The sequence below is a fragment of the Macrobrachium nipponense genome, chromosome 15 (genome assembly GCF_015104395.2).
Source record: "Macrobrachium nipponense isolate FS-2020 chromosome 15, ASM1510439v2, whole genome shotgun sequence".
NCBI lineage: Eukaryota > Metazoa > Arthropoda > Malacostraca > Decapoda > Palaemonidae > Macrobrachium > Macrobrachium nipponense.
This window is the reverse complement of record NC_087208.1, coordinates 59,667,905-59,686,513: the sequence shown is the minus strand read 5'-3', so window position 1 is coordinate 59,686,513 and position 18,609 is coordinate 59,667,905. Positions and strand designations below refer to the sequence as shown.

Below are 18,609 nucleotides of genomic sequence, written 5' to 3'. Positions count from 1 at the left end.
TTTGATGAACATATTATGTAACAGAGCGATTAATCAAAAAGACAACAACGGGAAACAATTCCCAGGTGTTTGGTCGAATTTCTTTATAGTATTATATGGCAGTGCAGTCTGTTTACAAACGATGCCACAGTTCTTCATCATATGGTTGCGGTGTTACCATAACCAACAGTGATAGTCCCATATCAGCTGGCTTCTGCAGGAATTAACCTTGTGTTTAAAAGAAATCTGAATACGTACTATCACTGACCTTAATATATTTGCTTGTAATGTAATGTATTGTATCATTATTTTGTAACGAATATCATACTAGTTACGAAATGTTTCATGTATTTATTTGCTAAATGCTGTGTTTATCATAAGCACTACTACATGACAAATCACGGATTTGAAATCGTTGATAATTTTTTTTTCAATTAAAATTCGTCGGGAACCGCATAAATCATCTAATTGCTCACAGCCAAATGACGGCAGATGTCACATAATGCATATCCGGCACTGTTTAGTATCTTATAGCAAAGCAATGGATTTTTATTGGAAATTACCCTCTTTTAAACGCAGTAGTGAGACACACCTAATGCCCAAAAAAGAAAAAAAAAATGTAAAAAATGGATCCGTAAAGTTTTCTGAAATGAAAACTATCGTGCCGGCTTTGTCTGTCCCTCCGCACTTTTTCTGTCTGCCCTCAGATCTTAAAAACTATGGCCAGAGGGCTGCAAATTGGTGTAGTGACCATTCACCTTATAATCATCAAACATATCGAATTGCAGCCCTCTAGCCTCAGTAGATTTGATTTTATTTAAGGTTAGAGTTAGCCATGATCGTGCTTCTGACAACGATATAGGATAGGCCACCACCGAACCGTGGTTAAAGTTTCATGGCCGCGGCTCATACAGTATTATACCGAGACCACCGAAACATAGATCTATTTTCGGTGGCTTTGATTTTATGATGTACAGAAAACTCGATTACGACGAAGAAACTTAAGCGCATTAGTTTCATCTTGATATTCCAGTTTACTTCTGCATATGTAGTAGTCTGGCCTATTAAAACGATTGCATTCCATTCTTTGTACGTAATTCGCCTACATTTACCGTACTCTTCCCATGTCTTCCGTCAGTGAACTTCAGCTAACCAATCTCCTTTTTAACTACCATATAATCATTTTCAGTTTTGACAACTCTACTTTTTCGATGTATGTATTAAGCTTTTGTTTTATATACTGTCTTCTACATAAATATAATACTTCCTACATATATGATCTATCACATTTCTCCCCATCAGTTTGGTTTCCTTATTTGGTCTTCTACCACCTCTTTGACTAGCCTTGCCAAATCAGATGCCATAAGGTTTTGGAACAGGATTATTTTGTTATATTCTTCTCTATTCTTTACACGGTAATTAGACCTAATATGGCATTGGTGATGGGTATTCCAGGCTGCCACAGTTGTTTGTAAGGCAAAAATCTTTTTCCTCTAACCGCTTATGGTCACCTTTGTCAGTTAACTATATCCCTATGTATTTTCCTGTAAATTGAAGCTTAATTGTCCTCTCTCTCTCTCTCTTTTTACCTATTAATCTAGCTGACCCCTGACTTTTCTTATATCCTTGGGACATTTGTTTCGTGAACTCTGCATGGGGTCTTCCCTTTCCTTTTGCCATCAGCTGAATATATTCATTTGTTCCATTCTCTCCTTCGCACATTAGCACACATTTATGTAATGTACACGTACATATATCCCATCGGCATTTATGATCGCGTATTGGCAAAAAAAGTTTTTTTTTATATAGATACAAATCATATAGTATTGTCATAAATCTATCACTTCGCGAGAATGTTTGTTTACATTTATCTGGCAACACTGACGGTGTCACCGCAACCGTGTAATCGTGAAACTGACGTCTGCAGAATAAAATTTTGTTGTGTTGGCAGGTTGACACATCTCCCGTTGCTGGAAATCGCCTCTTCTCCCACAAGACATGATGCTGAAGGCTGTTATATTAATCGGAGGCCCCCAAAAAGGTATTGTGGCTTGTTGAATAACCGGTTCTGTGCTGTTAATGACATTTTCCTGCCTTTTTTAAACACAAATCACTTTCTTGAAGACCTGACGTGCCCTTGTTTGACCCGAGCTGAGTCTGCTAACCTTATTATGACCCCACTGTCATATCATGACCCTTACGGGCTGCTTTAGGAGCAAGACCCCGTGCTGGCATAAGGTCAGCTAAATCTAAAACGACAACAATATCGTGACTTGTCGGTTGATGGCAGAGTCTGGAATTTGTTAGGACATTTGTGTGTGCTACCTAGCCCTATATTTAGGTAGGCCAGCTACGTAGCCTAAGCTATGGGCCACGTATGCCATATCATACCCTAGACTTGTAATAGGCTGTGAGATGTAGGCCCACCGAGGCTCATAGGTCTGTCAAGCAGTAAACTAGCTAGTACTAGATTGTAGCAGACTCCCAAAGGATAGTTTAACCTGTATTTTAAATTTTATTAAAAAGCTAGCCTACTACCACGGCCTGCAATCTTATCAGTCACTGACCAGAATACTCAATGTCTTGTTGTGTTTGGTTATGATATAGCTATAGGTTTAAGGTTTTGCCATATTTATCCTAACTGTACACAGAAGCTTTTTCCATATTTATATATTATGTCATTTTATTAAATATTTACACATCAAATACATTTTCAAACATTAACCTCAACTTTACTTGGCAACTCTTCATCAGATTTAACTTCATGGTCATTTATTGGTAAGTATATACTGTGTACATATTGTAAGTGGTAAATAGCTAAAGCTAGTAAGTACAGTAGTTCATTTCCATATGTAGCCAGAAACATTTGTCATGCAAATTTGTTGTCCATGTTTCAGTATCATTCAAGACTGTATTTGACAAAGGTTCAGTAGAAGCATAAAAGTAAGGGACAGGATATTGGTATGGCAACCGTATCCCTGATTGCGATAGATATTGGTACGGCAGTGAATTGCGCATGCATCAGTTTCAGACTTCCTGCTGTACAAATAACAGTGTAGTGGGAGTACGTCAGATTCTGTCAGTGGTGCTGTATTGTGCTATTGACTTGCTGTAGGTACGGCAGTTTGCTAATCATGCAGCAGTTGCCGTACACTGTTGCTAAGAGCTATAGGTACGGCAGTAGAAGATCAGCGACAATAGTAATAATAGTCGAACTGAATTGTTTCGCTGAACATGTTCAATTCAAAATGTCAAAGTGAAGCACCATGCTGTCATCACCACAGCACCAAAACATTTTGACAGTAAACGAAAATATGAAAAATTACAATAATACTTAAACATACTTAGATTTTGACTATACCTATATGTACATGAAAAATATAACTAAACTAATATATCTCTGTACTTCAAATCTTCTTTGAATCTCCTCTGAACTGTGTAATAATACATCAGTTTTCACCAAAAAACAGAATTTTTCAGGTTTCAATGAGCTGAAAAAAAGCAATAGACGTCTACGAAGAGTCTGACTTCCAGAAATTGTATATCTGTAGGTCACGAACGATCGAATCGGTCCTGAAAAGAGGTCCAAAGAGTAAATTCAAAGAAGACTTGAAGTACACAGAAATCGTGCTCTACTGTATTCATGGTAGTAAGGAAAACTACCAAAGTCGATCCTCTGGTAAACGGCCTAATCAATCGTAAGTAATCATCCAAATCAGGTCTATACTGACAGCATGTTTCCCATATTGGACACACTACTGACTGCTGCACTACCTTACTAGCTAAACTTCAAATCTTCTTTGAATCTCCTCTTCAGGGCTCTTTTCAGGGCCGATTCAATCGTTCGTGACCTACAGATATACAATTTCTGGAAGTTTGGTTCTTTGTAGACGTCTATTGCCTTTTTCAGCTTGTTGAAACCTGAAAAAATTGGTTTTTGAGCAAAAACTGGTGGATTATTACACTGTTCATGTTGCTAGGTTGTCATTTTCTTGCTGTCACTGATATGCCTGAGGCGGTAAACAAGGGTTCGCGCATGCGCAATTCACAGCCGTACCAATATCTATCGCAATCAGGGATAGGACTGCCGTACCAATACCCAATTCATAAAGTAAATAGGTAGGTCTTCATTCCTTGTAAGTTGTCTTCAACAGAGACCCTATTTATCACTTGATTAGTGTTTTTGTTTCTGCTCATTCTTGCCATGCTTCATGGCTTCACTGACTTTTGACATTAAAGGGAATGGCAGAATTCCATATTGATATCAGTTAGTACGTACTAGTATTAATAGATCAATATTTATATATTCCAGGGAATGGCAGAATTCCATATTGATATCAGTTAGTACGTACTAGTATTAATAGATCAATATTTATATATTCCGGAAATTTATTGTGTTACAACTCAAGAATATCTTTTATGAATTTACTGGTTATTGGCTTACATTTAGGAATGGAATATATATCTTGGAAGATCCCAGCATTCAGTTTGCACTGTGGTTCTTGGTAGAAGGAGCTTTATCAAGTAGGGAAAAATTGTATGATGGCTGATTCAGTACTGACAGGATACTTTCAGTTAAAGGGAGATTTAGCAAAAAGGAAGTTCTGTATCATCAAAGAACAGAACACAGACATGTATTAAATAAATGTCAACGTTGTCCATGATAGATGCCTGGTTCCCTATTGGCAAAGTTACTGATTTGTTATACCAATATTGAAATATAATAGTATTGTTAACTACAGGGCTCATAATATTGATAATGCTGTTGACAGCTTTTGTGAAGGGTAAGATGGCAAATCCAGTGAGCTAATATGAATTAAAGCTTAGCAGTAGAAGACAAATAATTGATTGTAGACGGTATCAAACAATTGATTCCAGGCTACCAGCCACTTGACAGTACTGAATAGTAAAGCTGTATCTCGGATAGTGAATTTCTCTTCTCAAGGAGCATCAGTAAGGTTTGTGCAACACAGAATTTCATGTCATAAGTTTCTGAAGGAAGTTTTGTTAAACAAAGATATGTATTGCATATGACTGCTTTAGAAAGTTTAGCTTTTTCGTGTCTCTTTCATTACTGATCATTTATATGAAACATATTCTCTGCTAGTTGGGATTTGGGATGTCCTCTTATATACATGTACAGTGAAAACCATAGCATTGAAACATAATTACTACTAAGCTCTTTGCTGTCCTTGGACAACTCTCGCAATTAGGCCACGTGTTCAGCAATTATTTCCTTATTGTGAAACACTAATGTGGACATAGAACTTTCAAGTGCAGAATTTACTATTATTTATTAGTCATATATTACTTTGATAAGGTAAACCCTGATATGTACGTACATGCTCTTTTGTAGTGTTCAACCAGCATTAGATGTGGATATAGATTGACTGAACCCCAGTGATGCCAGGTTTTTCTCTTCTGCAGAGGGATGTGGTAAAAGTGTTCACATTCATGAGACGTCATTTGACGTATATCCAAAGGAACAAAATCTGCTATAATCCAGCAGATAATTTGCATTTGACATAGCAAGAAAGGCAATTACATACTAGGTCATTGACATTCTTGGGAAAGTTGGAAGTAAAATAAGAGAAAAGTTCTCATAACTGGAGTTCTTTAAATTTGAATTAACATGCCTCGTTGAAGTAGAGTATGAGTTTATTAATAATTTCAACTCTTAGTTTTAGAAAGCAATTTAAGAAAAAATCTGTGCTAAAAACAACCTTTTTGTTCCATGATTTCAGTAGTGAGAAAATAAATTTATGCTTATGATGGTTAGGGTAGAAGTGTACTGCATTATTATTTTTTGGTACATATGCTGAGGTTAATTAAGCTTATAACATTAATTACTGCATATACTTACTTTGTAAATCTTGTAGTATTAAAAAGTTCCCTGTATTATTACTAGACATCAACAGTATCTGCTGTTTTCTCTACCAGTACAGTGTGTAGTATTTTTCTTGTGATAATTACAGAAATATAACACAATACAGTACTGTAAATAATGCAGAGTCATCACAGCAACAGAGGTTAATAATTGAATTTTTTTTAGAGGAGTGGGTATTGTCTTTATATTTATATTGCAATACACTCCCTGAACAGCTGAATTAGCCCTGGTCACTGACCAGCGCTAATTCAGGTGTTCAGGTAAGTATTACAGTATTAGTTTTATTATGAAAACTTCATTTTTCCATTTATGTCTTTTGTGCTATGCTGCAGATCAAATGAGTTATTAGTCAGATTTTCTTAGGATTGTCAACCAACCCCTTGCAAAAGGCTAGCAACCTAGAGGAAATTACCTGTGAATGCTTTCATTGGGTTGGGTGGATGGTCGTTTGAATATATTGTGTATGAGCCATTGGTTGTCAACTAAATTTGTAAAGGTGTTTATGTTAAAAAATAATCAACTAAATTCGTAAAGGTGTTTATGTTAAAAAATAATCAACTAAATTTGTAAAGGTGTTTATGTTAAAAAATAATCAACTAAATTCGTAAAGGTGTTTATGTTAAAAAATAATGTACTATAACCAACGTGAGGCTTTTATATTTATCAAGTAGCTCTTTAGATGTGATGCATTTCTTGATAAATCTTTTAAATTGAATAGTAAATGTAAAACTCAGTTCAGTTAGGCTAGGAAATAAGTGGGATTAGCATTAGCCTTGCGATACCTTGAAAGTGTTGAAGTGTTCGGCTAATATACTATAAGATCTTTGTAATTACCATACTTTAACAGAATCATCCAATAAATTTACAGGCTACTGGCATATAGTTAGGGGGAAGACATCATATAAAACTGAATATATTATGAAATAATAATTTAACTGGACATTTTTTTATTAATATTTTGAAACATTAATTTAGTAATTCTAAAGTTAGTGTTTTATTCCACCTGTACTTTGTTCCTTTATGTTTAATTTTAAATAGTATGTCTACTAACATTGTCAAGTGGATTGTGTAATTCAATTTTTGGTTATATTTTTGTAGGACTTTGTACTGCACAGCACAGAAACTAGGGCTTTATTGCTAGTATTGGATGCCCAAAAGGTTAAAGGGAGTTTGTACTTTACAAGGTCCATTTGTTTTTGAAGGTACTCGTTTCCGTCCTCTATCCCTCGATGTTCCAAAGCCATTGTTCCCAGTGGCTGGCTTGCCCATGATCCAGCACCACATAGAAGCATGTGCTTCAGTTCCAGACATGAGGGAAATTTTGTTGTTAGGTTATTTCCCAGCACAGCAGTTGCAGCAGTTTGTAGCAGATATGATTGCCACTTATAAAATTAGGATAAGGTGAGTGCATCATATAATAATATTTATGAATGATTTGAATGATTCTGGACAGTGAAATTATTTCTACTGAGATCCTAAACCTGTGAATTAGAGTTGAAATATGTTATTTCCCAATTTGAGTCTCTTGTTTGAATAAATTTGATATGTGATTGCTTTGTTAGGTAGTACTGAAACATCCTCGTTCATTAGACACATGAACTCTGTATGTTTTATTCTTCTGTACCTGTAGATACCTCCAAGAATACCAAGCATTGGGCACTGCTGGTGGTATTTACCACTTCCGTGACCAGATCAGTTCAGGTAATCCAGATGCCTTCTTTGTGCTAAATGGAGATGTTTGTGGCGATTTTCCTCTCAAAGACATACTCGAATTTCACACTAGCCTGTCAACCCCTTCTCTTATAACGATCATGGGTACTGAAGCTACTAGACAGCAGTCGACGATGTACGGATGCATAGGCAAGTATTTTTTTCATTCATTACCTGTAAACTTTTTTACTTTATTTCTCTAGTTCAGAATTTCACAAAATATCTTGCTGGTGGTAATATGTATAGTATTCACAGTAATAATAAAGTTAAGTAATTCTGTAGAGTACGTATGTGGTTTACTATGCTGAGTAACTATACGTAAATGTTTATTTTTGGCAAGTTTGTATTAATACAGTAAGTAGTATGCTGTAATGTAGGGAGGTTTTTACCAGTTCCCAGCTAGCCCTAGAAGATTATCCTATTGTTAAGACCGAAGGTTTGTTAGCTATGAAAAATACAAATTGATTAAAAATTTGTCATATCTTATCTGTAAGTAATAATGACTATTGCATGTGTTAAAGTAATTTATATAAAATAATTTGTGAGTGAATAGGGAATGTCCTACTTTAGAAAAAAGGTATATGTTTATTGGTGATTTGGTACTGTACAGGCTTTCTTCCTTCTTAGTAGTATTTAACATGGAAGTGACTAATGTAAGAAGGGAAATAGTTAGGTAGTGCTGAAATTGGCGAAAAAAAACAGCAGTTCAGGTTAAATCTTGTATTGTTATCACATCAAAATTATTTATGGTATTTCTTTTTCAGTGATGACAGTGAACTCACAGAATCTATTCAGCTTGAACAAGATATTCTTATGCCAATAGCTGGTACAGGACAGGCATTTGTATATTCTACTGACAGGTTAGTACTGATTTCTTCTTCAATAAATTATGCATAGAGGAAAAAATAAATTATGCATAGAGGAAACTAAATGCTATTTCCAAAGTTTCATTGATACTTATGGCATTCTCTGTCGCTTTATTAGTGGCTAAAGCACAGTAATGTAATACAGTAATGAAGTATAGAGATTGGATAGAAGAGTGGCTAAGTTGAAAACAAATACAGTAATAGTTATTAATGGGACAGTCTCTCGTTGTCACAAGTGGTGTTCCTGGTGGGTTGCCACTTGTTCCTTTCTCTATATTATTTACATTAATGACTTGGGTATAATATTGACCAGCAAAATAATTAAGTTTGCAAATTATACATTAATGACTTGGGTATAATATTGACCAGCAAAATAATTAAGTTTGCAAATTATATAAAAATGGCTATCAATGCTAATAGTAATGATAAAGCAATTAAATACTACAGTATACAGTTGAAGAATTTATAATTTAAAAACTAATTTCATGAATGACCTAATTGACAAAGAGAGACTTGTCACCAAGAAATTGAAAAATCTTGATCCATGTGACTCCATATAATTCTGTATCAAAAACAACCAAATTTTATAGCATGCAATTCAGTAAACTTTACATGGAAAAAATGTGTCAGCCAATCATTTATCATTTGAAGAGATGTCAGATCTGCCCTGTGAAAATTGAGTACTATCTTGGAATTCTAGAAACATTAATAGAAAAAGAAATAGATGGCCTAATATAAAAGAATTCCCAAGGGCAATGACAGTAAAGTATACATAGTAGTACGTATATGGGGAGTGTTTGGTGTGTTGTAAATTATTGTCCCACAGCTGTTTCGATATTGTATCACCTGTTCCCCAGTACAGTACACGATAGTTATTGTGTTACTGAACTATACAGATAGGTTGTATTCAAAGACTTTTGTGGGTCTGGCCTGAGCAATTTTATCTTATATGTTGCATGAAAACAAGACCCCTCCACTGCTGACTGCAGTGTGCCTTTTGTGATACTAAAGACAAGAAACCCCACTAGGAAAATTCTGGACTAAATTGCAGATGCTAAAGAGGAGTTTCAATAAAAGTAGTCTTGTGGGTTTCTTTTGATTAATTTCATTCATGTAGAACAATGAGTATATAGTAGGCGTTTGAAGTTCTGGATCTTTCTAAATTGAAAAGTTTGAAATTGATGTATAGTATGGTGTCTTTGAAGAGGGTATATGGCCTAAATTTCCTAAAATTTTTGGTTAAAAATAAAGCTTTTCAAAGCTTGAAGTTTATTTGGGATTTCCTAAATGGGAAATGTGCATGGGTAACAGATGCCGAACAAAATTTTTCAGATGGTGGTCCCAGATTAAAACAGCTGGTTCAGCAATCTATGCAAATCGCCACTATTTACAGCTGTACCACAAGCTGAAGAAGGAACGCTTAGCTGTAAATGGACCTGACAAGCCTACCGTTGTTGGTGATGTGTATATTCATCCATCTGCCACTGTTGATCCTACTGCAGTTGTAAGGATTGTCTGGTTTCTCACATGCTGTAACAATAAGCACAATAATTATATATCACTGTTAATTTTGAATTCACAGAGAAAATTTAATCAGAAAGATTTAAGTAGTTAAATTTTACGTGTGTCAATTATGTATTCAATATAAAGTGTCTGTACAATATCAAGATGTCCTTTGAAAGAAGCTGATATAATTTTGTCCTTGTCTCTGTTTGTCTAATTGAATGCGTGATATTGGAGAACATTTACACATCATTGTTAAAAATATGGTTATTTGAAAGTTGTGAAGAAATCAAAATTTTTTGTAAGCTGTATGGTTTTGAAATTTAATATTGTACTGCAATTCAAACTGATGCTGGTGAAGAGTCAATACACTTATTTTTTCAGCTTGGACCAAATGTGAGCATTGGAAAAAATGCAGTCATAGGGGCTGGTGTTCGCATTCGGGAGTCAATTGTGCTTGGGAACAGCACCATTGAAGAGCACAGCTGTGTCTTATATACGTAAATATAACTTTACTGAAATGGTTTTCTTTCTTTACAAAGTTCTAAGTTTCTTTTAAATCTTTACTATTAAGTCTAGTTAGTGATTTAAACAAAGATCAAGAAGAGAGACTATTTGAACAGAAAGCCTGCTGATTATTAATGAAATGAAATATCAGTGGGTGAAAAGAAAAATAGGAAAATATGTATCAAAAGTCTGCTGATAACTAGGGACTGCCTGTATTTGTATGTATCCCTCGTAGTTGGTAGTGCCATAATATAGGCATTACTTAGGTTCTCTGCAGCATCCCTTCAGCCTCTTGCTCAACCCCTTTCAATCCTATTACTGTATCTCCATCCATTTCCTTTTACTTCCATATTACTTTCTACCCTAGCTTAACAATTGTTTTATAGTACAACTGAGAGGTTTTCCTCTTGTTACACCTTTCAAACCTTCGTTACTCTGTTTCCCTTGCAGTTCTGAATGACCTCATAGGTCACAGCGCTTGACCTAATTCTATATTCTATCTCTTCTATAAATCTATATCTTGCATTATCTTGCTGAGGTGCTTATAAGTAGTACTCACTGACAGTGTAAGAAAATAAGTAAGCAAGCCTCACTTAGCATTTAATTTTTAGTGTTGTCGGATGGAACTCGACTGTTGGATCATGGACTCGACTGGAAGGAACACCATGTGACCCCAATCCAAACAAGCCTTTTGCGAAGATGGATAATGTACCCCTTTTCAACAGTGATGGCAAACTCAACCCTTCAATTACAATTCTTGGTAGGTTCTAATCATGTACAATTAATTACAAGATTAGAGATACACATCACTTTCTTCTTTTATTAGGGTCTTAGTGTTTTAACTAAATGGAGGATCACACTTATGTAAGCATCTTGTAACTGTCTTTCTAATGCTAATTCTTGTCAGTTGTACTTATCTGTATGTTATTATTTTGCTTTACCATGCAGTTTGCATTGAGCGCACTTTGTGGAGCCCACTGCTGACATTACTCCTTATTATAAGCATTCTACAAAACAGTAATTAATTACATATAGTAAATTATTGTCCTATCTTTTTCATGGTTCTTTATTTAGTAAATTTGATTGAACAGCACAATTGAATAACAACCATTTGTTCATTTTGACACATTTTCTCAAATATTTTTGTATCAGAAAAGTGAATAGCAACTGCATGGTTTCCAGTATTAATTTTGTTAGTTTGAAATTCCATAATGAAAAAGTTCATTAATCTCAAAGCTGGCATTTGTTGGTATGTATTAATTGCAAGCCACAATAATTACCATACATCTCTGGTGACAACAAGAAATGTCATTTGTGCTCAACGGCATAAATAACATTCTACTCCAGACCAAAGGAAATGTTTTATGACACAAAAATTAAGTATTTCATACAAGTTAGTTAATCAGATGATGCCTTATGTAATTTAGAACTAACCGAGTTGCACGAGCTTGCTTCAGCTAGAACAGCAAGAGAGCAGACAACAGTTGGGATGGATTGAGTACAAGTTCATTAATCAAAAGATGCCTTACTCCATGTATAACTAACTCAGTTGCACCAAGTTGCTTTAGCTTGAACAGGAGGAGAGTGGACCACAAATGTGACTGAACTGCTGAAACTATTTATTGCTGGAGGCAGTCTACAAATAGTGGGGGAAATCCCAGAGATGGAGGCTGCCGAGAAGTTGCTGCAGATGGTGTGTGGGCTAGAGTGGTAATGGGTAATTGTTTCAGTAAGACAGGTGACAGAAACTGGACTTCTGGTTGGCTCAGAGGATCCCATCCTGATGTGACTTGTAGTGGGCATGTAGGCCTATTTTTTCCCCTGAATGTGAGATGGGTTGTGGCAAGAGAGTCCAGTAGTCGATAGGCTGAGTCTTGTAGTGCTTTTTGATACAATGTATTTCTTGATAGCTAAAGGGAGAGAGCGTGCACTCAGGGACCAGTCTCAAGTTAAAGTGTTTGATAATGCCTCTGCCACAGCTTCAGGAGTCCAATGTTTATACTCTTTCTTTGGAGCAAAGCAGAAAAACTTCGTATGCATCCCATCTTTCACGCACTAAAGAAGTCTTAGATGGTGAACAGGTATTTGCAGTATGATCAGCACAGAAGATTGGAAACTTTGTCTAATAAACACACAAAAAAAATTACTGTTGTGGTGTATCTCTATTAATTTCAGAGACTGATCCTGTTCCACATAATTCTGCTGTGAAAATAGAAGCATTGTTAGACATATGAAATTGGTGTGTTTTATTCGATGATATGGCTGCAAATCCCATGAGTGATGGAAATGTAATTTTTAAATGTGTCAAAGTCTAGACCTTTTGTATGATCCAATGTGTCAAAGTCTAGACCTTTTGTATGATACAAGGAGGAGGTAGAAGTTCTATAAGTGGAGGAAATTTTATGTTTGTTGACTCCAACAGTCTCTGCACTCTTGATTTGGAAAGGAGGCAGGAGTGCCCTTGGTTTAAGCAAAAACCTAGCTTATAGGCACTCATTCCAATCCTGCAGAGGTACACAGGAATGTCAGTTCATGATGAGCGCACATGCTTATTAACAAAATTTAAGAACACAGGAGAACTTAGATCCAAGGCAAACTGGGAGATGTTGACGCAGAGTTGCATAACGGGGTGAGTGTTAATGTAGAGCGCTACATAAGGCTATCACCACACAGTGGTTAGCATTTTGTTGAAGCTAAAGCGGATTGGTGAGACTGGGGTAGTCCTACACAGAATAAGGTATCTTATGAATAGTGGGTAATTATGAAATAAAAATGACTTATGAACTAAAAATGACATGTAATTTCCTTATTTCTGAGAATAATGTACAATTGTAAATTATCAGCTTAGATTGAATACTCTTTTACTATATTTCAGCAGTGTTGAAGTAATTTATAACATTTTGAGGTTTATCACCAAATAGCTGTAATATTACCAGCGGGTTGGTAAATATTAGGTCGCATAAAATTTGTAGTGAATTCTTTTGAAATTTTGGTTGCCTTGGCGACAGAAACTAAACTGTCTTCGGATTTTGCTAATTTAAAAAATTATTCAGCATTATTTAGCAGTATGATTTTGCTTTTGTATTTCATTTATTTTTTTTTTTGTGACTTCCTTTCTTGACCTAGTATTCATAAAAAAATTATATATTTAAGTACTGTAGTACTTAATTCGCATATGGCCCATTTCCAGTTCCTTATTTACCACAGGTAATGATGTCAAAGTTCCCTCAGAGGTGGTGGTTTTGAATTCCATCGTACTCCCATATAAAGAGCTCGGAGGCAGCACCAAGAATGAAATTATCTTATAATATCTGTCAGTGGGCTTCCTATATGGTACTTTAAGAGTGATGCATGTGTTTTAGAGTAACCAATTAAACTTTATTGATAAGGAAGGTAAATTTTGAGTGATTAGCAAGGTAAATAGTTTACACATGCCTCCTCTCTTTTTGTAATTTGTATTAATGCCTTAGATATGACATTGCTGCCTTATTTACCTGATGCTTAGGACTTGGCCTGCAAATGTTGTAAGTTTTGATATTTTTATATCTGGCATAAGAGCCTGTTTTATTCTCTTACTTGGCCTTTTAATGGGAAAATTATGGCTTGAATTAGGTATGATAGTAATTAGTCATTAACCTTCTTGTGATCTGATTTTTTTCCGTAAGTGCACAGATGACACGCCGGGTGCGTCATATGTAAGTTATTTTCGGGAAAAATTCAGGAAAAAAAAGTGTGTCAATCATAGAAAACGTAGTTGACACCATTTTGTAAACAGATGATGAATCTTGAAGAAAATGCAAACCCGACGCCGCTAGCTTTCTTAGCTACGATACAAAATGTCAACATAAGTAGGTTGGAAAATCTGAAAATTGCACTCTGTAAAAAATTAGCATTTTTTAATCAATTACAGCTCATTAATAAACATATATATAGCAAAATTATTGCTTCCACGTGAAAGATCAAACATTTCTACATAATTTAGGTAAAAAACAAACTCCCCAAACCTAATTATTATATCTTTCATGATTACTATTTCCAAAAAATATCTATGATTTTTCTTTAAAATTTAATGTCCATCACATCATTTTTATTATTTCTAAGCCTCGTAAAGATGTTCTTATTGCTTTAGGAAATAATTCAATCATTTGCCAACATAACAACACTAACCAGAAGTGTATATCAGTTATAGTTTGGACATAACAAACTTCACCGAAAAACTTTTCCATGCATATGTTCTTTTCGGCCCGGGCGAAAAGACGTTTACCTTACACCCTTATATTTTTGGCATGTGCGCAAGAGGGTTAAAGTGTGCATTTGAAGGTTTAAGGCAATTACATTCATTTACTATACTGTATTTCACCTGTCATAAGTACATATAAAAAAAGGTCCCAGTATTAAGTGTGTGGTGTTATTAAAAAAATCAGAATATTAGAAATCACGAGAAAGGCACTTCACCATATGCATATTTGTCATGTCAATAAGAATATCAGAATTCCATAAGGAAATTTAATTTTATTTGGAATAAAATGTGTATGGTGGTGTAGAAGATATGTTACTATTCGTACCATGAAGATGTTGGGATGTATTTTGCCTTTCTTGAAGCATGTGTGTGAACATTTCATGACATTTGGTAGAAGGCTTTCAGCTTAAAAAAAGGCCTAGAAATTGGTTACTTGATGCATAAATGAAATATGAGACTGGCCTGTAAGTGTCAATGATGCAACAGGATTACAGTAATTGAAACAAATTTTCTCTAGACATTTAAATATCCTCTAAGTTCAAGAAAGACTTATCATATCAACCTGTAATAGGTTATGAAATATAGAAGGTAACTTAGCATACACAACTTTGAAAAATATACCAAGATTTGTACACTTCTCAAAGTCTGACTGTTATGTGGAAGGTTAATTTGGACAGTATTTATGCCTAAATTTTATTCTAACAATACTAACTTGAATTAGAATTTAGTTTTGACTTGATGCACTAACACATGAAATATTTTTGCTTGAAAGTATTTAGTTTTAGAAGTAAAAGGTAACTTTGGCCTTCATATTGTCATTCATCATCATCATCACCTTTAGGTAATATTTAATTTAATCATAGCTAATGATACTATATGAATAAGTTTCCGTATTATGTGATGCCAGACAGTTTTTTAATGAAATTGTGTTGAGTTGGTAAATATTTAGTGAGATTTAGTTTCATTTTCAATTTCTACATAGCACTGTTATTTTAGAATGATCAAGACAGCCTTAAGCACATACCTTGGTAGCTTTCATTGAAGCAAAGCTAGTGGTGGTTATCTCTCTTGGTAGTAGTACATGTGCAGGAAATATACTACATATATGAAAGGCTCTGGTTTGTAAACCTAAGTGAAATACAAATTAATTTAAAAACTTATTATTTTACAATAGAGCTATTGGTGTTTTTGGAAAAGTGCTTTGGTATAAACATTGCCTACAGTTTATGAAACTTTGGTAATTACTTGTTCATGTAAACTTGATACATCAGTTTTTGTAGTCTAAATCATATCTTGAAATTACAACCATTAGTCACAATTTTCAGCCTTGTAAAATTTCTTCAAGGAAAGTACTGTACTTTTGGTCACGGGTTGCTGAGGGGTATGTAGGTGGTTCCACATAACTCGCGACCAACCACAGATGCCAATAGTTCCTTGCATACACAGTTTTGTTAACTTGACCAGTTTCCAGCTGGTGCCAGAAGATTTATTATAATGTTGAGACCGAAGGTTTGTTAATTATGAAAAATCCAAATTGCTTGAAAATTTTGTCATATTAGATTTAATATTGAATTAGCTTAAGGTTTCATTTTTTTGCTTCGGGATTCAGGACTAAGAAATGTGTGTTTAGGTAAAAGCATTTAACCTCAACAAGGATAAGCAAAGAACATTTCTATGCCTACCCTTGGTACATTACAGAAGAATCTCTTTCAGGAGAACAGGAAATGGATACTGGTGCATGTCATATACGTATTTAACAAATGTAAATTTTTTCATTAGTTTGTGGTGTGTTATTAACTTTGAACTTTTTAAACAGTACTTATTGGGTCTCCCTGTGTATTATTACTTTAGTAACCAGGTTTTATCATAAAGTATTAGTTTAATTATACAAGGACCAGGTGAAAAGCAATTATGCAGTTATTCGATGGGCTCTCTTCAAGGCTGACAAATCAATAGCTACATATTTTAATCAAAGGTACAGTATTTGATTAAAAAGGATTAGGGAAGGGCTTCAGATCACAGTATCAATAATCATAGTTGTCTTTTGTCAAGGTACTGTAGTTTGTTTTATCATCAACTCTGTATGTGTATTACGACTATCAACTCTGTATTTTTAGTTAGTGTTTGTCTTTGCTGCACTGGGTAATTCTGTAAATATTCTTGCTGTTTGTCAATTGTCTCTTGTATGTTAATCTCACTGCTTTAAGGTATTACATTTAGTGAATATGTATAGGCTTTATTAAAAGTATTCAATTTACATCTCATTATTTCAAAGAATATGTTACTTTGCACTCACTGACCTGAAAAGTAGAAATTTAGTATTTTTTTATTTACTCTAACAAAGTATTTGTTCATGTATTCATACTGTTTTTATTTATTACTGTTCTTTTGGTTAAATTATATGTTCAAACTTCTTATGCACTAATAATGGAAAATTTGTTGTCGGTAATACAAGCAAATGTTCATGACAATATTGTAAATCTGCACTACTGTTATGTATAGTACGTTGTCTTTTAACACACAAATCCATTTTATTTTATTCAGTTAAATTTATCTTGTTTTGATATGTTTTTGTAATGTAGTTGTAAATGGGAATTCATCCCTTTGACTACCATTGACTCTGTGAAAACTTAAACCAAGGACGTGGTGAGGTTACAAGGGTAGAACTCTGTAGGATTTCTAACTAAAGATTTACAAATATTGTCACCATAACAATTGTAATTAAGGTTGTATGACTTTGTTTTGTCTCTAGACTTTAAGCTTTTAAAATAACATGTTACTGTCTTCAGCAGGATACAATTTAGCAAAGCAACTTTTGATAGACGATGGGATGTTACACCTCTGTAAAAAGTTTCTGACCATGCTTTTATTTTTCTTATTTCAGGTTGTAATGTGACTGTTCCACCCGAAATAATTGTGTTGAACTCCATTGTCCTGCCATACAAAGATCTCGCAAGCAGTTACAAGAATGAGATCATTCTTTAAAGAAAACTAATCTAGTATTGAAATCTCTGGTCTTGTCATTTTTCTTTTTTGTTATGCAGTATTAGGTTTTGCTCATGCCTAGAGGATCCATAATTATTATTTTTATTCAGATGTGAAAAGAAGATATTTTGAATTTTAATAATTAAAATACTAAAAAATAAGCTTGTTTTATTTCTGGATTTGCCATCAACCTCCATACTATACTGTAGTTAGCTATTAATTAAAGGATGTCACTTGAATCACAGATAACAGATTCCACCAAGTACTAATAATTTATTTACAAAATAATTATGTTTCATTATTTGGTGGCTAAAAGTTAGTCTGTAAAGTGACTTTCATTATGACTTTTAGTGTGCAACCTGATGATTTTGCTGAACGTTTTGGAATAATTTATTTTATTTTCTATTTAATACTAAATTTGTCAACGAATTAAGTCATATGTCACTTGTCTTACCATCAGTTATATACAAACAGTGTCATGGTACATGATGTAAAATCTCAAACCTTGGTTTCCAGTGCAAGAACCAGCATACTACACTACTGGACATGTAAAATTTTAGCATACTTGGAGTATTTAATCATTAACAATATTTCCCCACTTGATTCAATGAAATGAATGAAAATCACCAAAAATCTTCTAATGATTACCCAAGACAAAACCTTACACAAAGTCAGAACAATGGAAGAAAGCCATAATTTACATTGGTCAAGTTTTAATGCTCAGGCTCTGCACATAATGAATCTCCTATTTTATCAATAATTTAAAACTCATATTCTAAAAATTCAGGACAACAAATTCTAAGAGCTATGAGAGACATACTGGAAAATGTTGACAACTTAATTTGTTTAGCATAGTTAGAGTGAAAATGAATATCTGACAAGTTATGCGTGGGTTTCCTATATACTTTAAAGCAAATGGTATACAATTATTT

At 34.3% G+C, this 18,609-nt stretch overlaps 1 protein-coding gene across 1 annotated transcript; it reads left to right on the top strand.

Annotated features, from left to right (window-relative positions):
* Positions 1-1,864: 1,864 nt before the first annotated feature.
* On the top strand, positions 1,865-17,838 carry LOC135226700 (mannose-1-phosphate guanyltransferase alpha-A-like). The gene is made up of 8 exons (XM_064266409.1): positions 1,865-2,020; positions 7,069-7,267; positions 7,497-7,726; positions 8,250-8,436; positions 9,775-9,946; positions 10,330-10,445; positions 11,064-11,212; positions 17,577-17,838. The coding sequence occupies exons 1-8, from the start codon at positions 1,978-1,980 to the stop codon at positions 17,675-17,677; spliced, it is 1,197 nt and encodes a 398-aa protein (XP_064122479.1). The 5' UTR covers positions 1,865-1,977; the 3' UTR covers positions 17,678-17,838.
* Positions 17,839-18,609: the final 771 nt, after the last annotated feature.